This window comes from Octopus bimaculoides, chromosome 1 (assembly GCF_001194135.2).
Source record: "Octopus bimaculoides isolate UCB-OBI-ISO-001 chromosome 1, ASM119413v2, whole genome shotgun sequence".
Lineage (NCBI taxonomy): Eukaryota > Metazoa > Mollusca > Cephalopoda > Octopoda > Octopodidae > Octopus > Octopus bimaculoides.
Window position 1 is genome coordinate 10,210,015 of NC_068981.1, and position 3,755 is coordinate 10,213,769.

The 3,755-nt window shown below is 37.3% G+C and overlaps 1 protein-coding gene across 1 annotated transcript in view; it reads left to right on the top strand.

The window, feature by feature from the left end:
- LOC106878508 (short transient receptor potential channel 7) overlaps positions 1–3,755 on the top strand; it is a 375,551-nt gene that overhangs the window by 331,863 nt on the left and 39,933 nt on the right. The window contains exon 5 of the mRNA XM_052974185.1: positions 3,719–3,749. Coding sequence (XP_052830145.1) covers positions 3,719–3,749 — 31 coding nt within the window. The remainder of the gene's footprint in view (positions 1–3,718; positions 3,750–3,755) is intronic.

The window sequence follows — 3,755 nt, forward strand, 5'->3', positions numbered from 1 at the left end:
ATATATATATATATATATATATATATATAATTTTGAATTAGCACGAAGCATAAGGATGCAAAAAAGCATCTAAGAGCTTCGTGCTAATTTTAAATTTATAGCTATATAATGCTATTAAACCTGTGAACCGCTTATGTTACTGCTGTTGATATTATCAATTAAAAATATTCACCACATCGTGCAATTTCGAAGGGAGCTATTATTATTAAGGCAGCGAGCTGGCAGAAACGTTAGCACGCCGGGCGAAATACTTAGCGGTATTTCATCTGTCTTTACATTATGAGTTCAAATTCCACCGAGGTCGACTTTGCTATTCATCCTTTCGGGGTCGATAAATTAAGTACCAGTTGCGTACTCGGGTCGATTTAATCGACTGACCTCCTCCCCCAAAATTTCGGGCCTTGTGCCTAGAGTAGAAAACATCATTATTATTATTATTATTATTATTATTATTATTATTTGATGAAATCTCTTAGCTTATTTTGCTGGGTATCAAGGAAAGTGTCTGCTGTCCATAGCCAACAGACTAAGGTAACACTTGTTTACTGGTCATGCTTCAAAAACCCTGCAAAGAAATCTTGCAGTTCCATCTGTACCAATCTTTTTCAGCTATGTTGATAGTTTAGTGCCGATACTTCCAAGCGCGCCAGTTACTATTGGTATCACGTCTACTCTCCTCATTGAACACAATCTTGGTATTTCCCCCTTCGAATCGTAGTTGTTCTTCTTTGATCCTGTTGTCACCGGGACATACTGTGTCGTTTATCATGCATGTTCTTTCGTTCTTTATTCACCACAACAATGTCCGGTTTCCGATGTCTGTTCCGATGATCGCACTGAATTACTGCATCTCACAGGATTTTGCAATTCTCGTTCTCGGTGACTCCTTCTGGGGTTTTCTCATACCACGTCTTTGCTCTTTGTAGGCCGTGATTTCCACAGATCTCTCAACGGATCATTCTTGCCACATTGACATGTCTTTTATATTCGTGCTGTGCCAATTTCGGGCATTCGCTAACGATGTGCCATACCATTTCACCCCTCTCACCACACATTCTGCATTTGTTGCTGTCCGTAGTGTTGCCACATAGTTAGTCCTTAACGCTTGTTCTTGTGCTACGAATATAAGTGCTTCTGTCTCTATCTTCAGGTCACTTCTCCTCACTCTATATCTGTCTTGGCGTTCGTATCTCATGCAAAACTGACCGTATATTTTTTCTCCTTCCATGTTGTTCCTTCTTTTGTGTTTTTTTTCCTCTCTTTACACAATTATCAGTTTTAATGACGCCGGACATCTTCACACGTTTCAACAATGATTCCACGGTATCTTTAACATATTATTATTGCTGTTATTATTATTATTATTATTATTATTATTTATTAAGGCAAAATGCTTAGCGGTGTTTCGCCCGTCTTTACGTTCTGAGTTCAAATTCCACCGAAATCAACTTTACCTTTCGAGGTCGATAAAATAAGTACTAGTTGGGAATCGGGATCGACGTGTTCAACTAGCCACCTTTCCCCAATATTACAGGCCCAGTGCCTACAAGTAGAAAGGACTATTCTAGTTGCTTTGCGGTGCTAGAATTATTTTCTACGCACCGATTCTTTACATTAATCTATTTCTCATTAATACCACTCGGTCAAATGCTTATCAGATTATAAATATTATTGTTACAGTATCGACAGACTGATTGATAAAGTTACCTGAAAATCTAAAGTGAAGTAAATCGAAGTTCAATCTCTTTAGAACTTTTGTCTCCATTTGGAAGGTCAACGAACGTGACCTTTTACAGGGCATCGGAGACTGGAGAACGGTAAGGAGAGAAGAGAATACGTTATCCCCGGGCTGAAGACCTTGGCTACATGCATGCGACAATATGGACTTTACTAATGGTACCCCATACCAAGATCTTGAAAGGTCCTACGGACGGCCTTCTCCACAATTTCCGTCAACCAAACTTTACTCACAAGGCTTTGGTCAACAAGCAGTTATAGTAAAAATACATTTGCCCGTGGTGTTCATAGAGTAACAGAACCCGAAACCACAAAGATGCAAATCAAATGTCTTAACTCAACCCCCAACAATACCTGCACTAACTACACACCGTAAATCTATCGATAAATTAGAACATATATTGTGTAGGTAATCAGTTTACGCCGTGATATTCCAAACATATTAAGCGTCTAAGACTAAAATCTTCTAAATGACATTTATCCGATAACATACACAAAAACTTCACAAAGTACTTCATTACTTTCTCATCCAACTGCTCCGCATGATCTTTATGTTTAGCGATTTTGTAAGGTTGGTGGCTGTGCCGAGAGGTTACCAGGTTCCAATCTAAATCTGCTCATGCACTGAAGAATTAGCTCGAAATCTTTAAAATGACGATCACATTTGAGAGGTGGTAAATCACTAATCCCTTCTGACATTTACTAACTAATAACATAATCATGTTAATTCTTCGAAATCCAAATCATTGATTCCTATGTTTACAGAGAAACATTCACTAGTAAAACAAAGTGATGTATCGGTTTTAAGGAGATTAAACTTCGATTTACTTCACTTTAGATTCTCAGGCAACTTTATCAATCAGTCTGTCGATACTGTATCAATGATATTTATAATCTTAGATAAGCATTTGACCGAGTGGTATTACATATTTAGGGGAATGTTTAATCTGATAATGAACTAGTGAACCATTTTATACACAATCTGCAACGACACACACACACACACACACATATTGTTTTCTTTGGAACAAACACGGGAAATAGAGCTCAATATGCAAGAGTATATATGTATTAGTTTAGAGCTGTATAATTTCCTAAGTGACTCAAGGACTGAAAGTTCGTGATTTGCACTTATTTCATTCACTTAAGTCTCGGGTTTTTAGTCATGTGAATTTACAACCGAATAAAATAACATAGGCGCACTTATTTCTCTTGTTTGTTTCATAAAACTTAGATATATAAATATAGAACGTACAAACGGCAAAGGAATAAAATATGCAATATACAAACGGAAATTAATATGGAGTTCTTTATACATGTTATTTGTCCAGCAATTTGAGGTTGAAATTGCACTCTACTATATGAAGAGATAGATAGATAGATAGATAGATAGTAATGTAAAGTATATTGGTTTCCAATTTTAGCACAAGGCCAGCAATTTGGGGGAGGGTGGAAGTCTACTATATCGATTCCAGTGCTCAACTGGTACTTGTTATATCGATCCCGAAAGGATGAAAGGCAAAGTTGACCTCGGCGAAATTTGAACTCAGAACGGAAAGGGAGACGAAATACCGCTAAGCATTTTGCTTCGCGTGCTAACGTTTCTTATTTTTTTTATTGCCCACAAGGGGCTAAACATAGAGGGGACAAACAAGGACAGACAAAGGGATTAAGTCGATTACATCGACCCCAGTGCGTAACCGGTACTTAATTTATCGACCCCGATAAAATAGGAAAAATCACAGGTTTTTTTACTTTGCCTTTCATCCTTTCGAGGTCGATTAAATAAGTACCAGTTACGCACTGGGCTCGATGTAATAAACAATCCCTTTGTCTGTCCTTGTTTGTCCCTTCTATGTTTAGCCCCCTGTGGGCAATAGAAAAAATTATTATAAGTATTCGATTCAATTTGAGAACATTTTATTTTACCTGATGCTATTCATGTTTTTTTTTATGAGGATTTTGTCTTTATTTTTTTCAGAATGATTATCTCTCATTAGCTGACCAGCTGAGTCAGT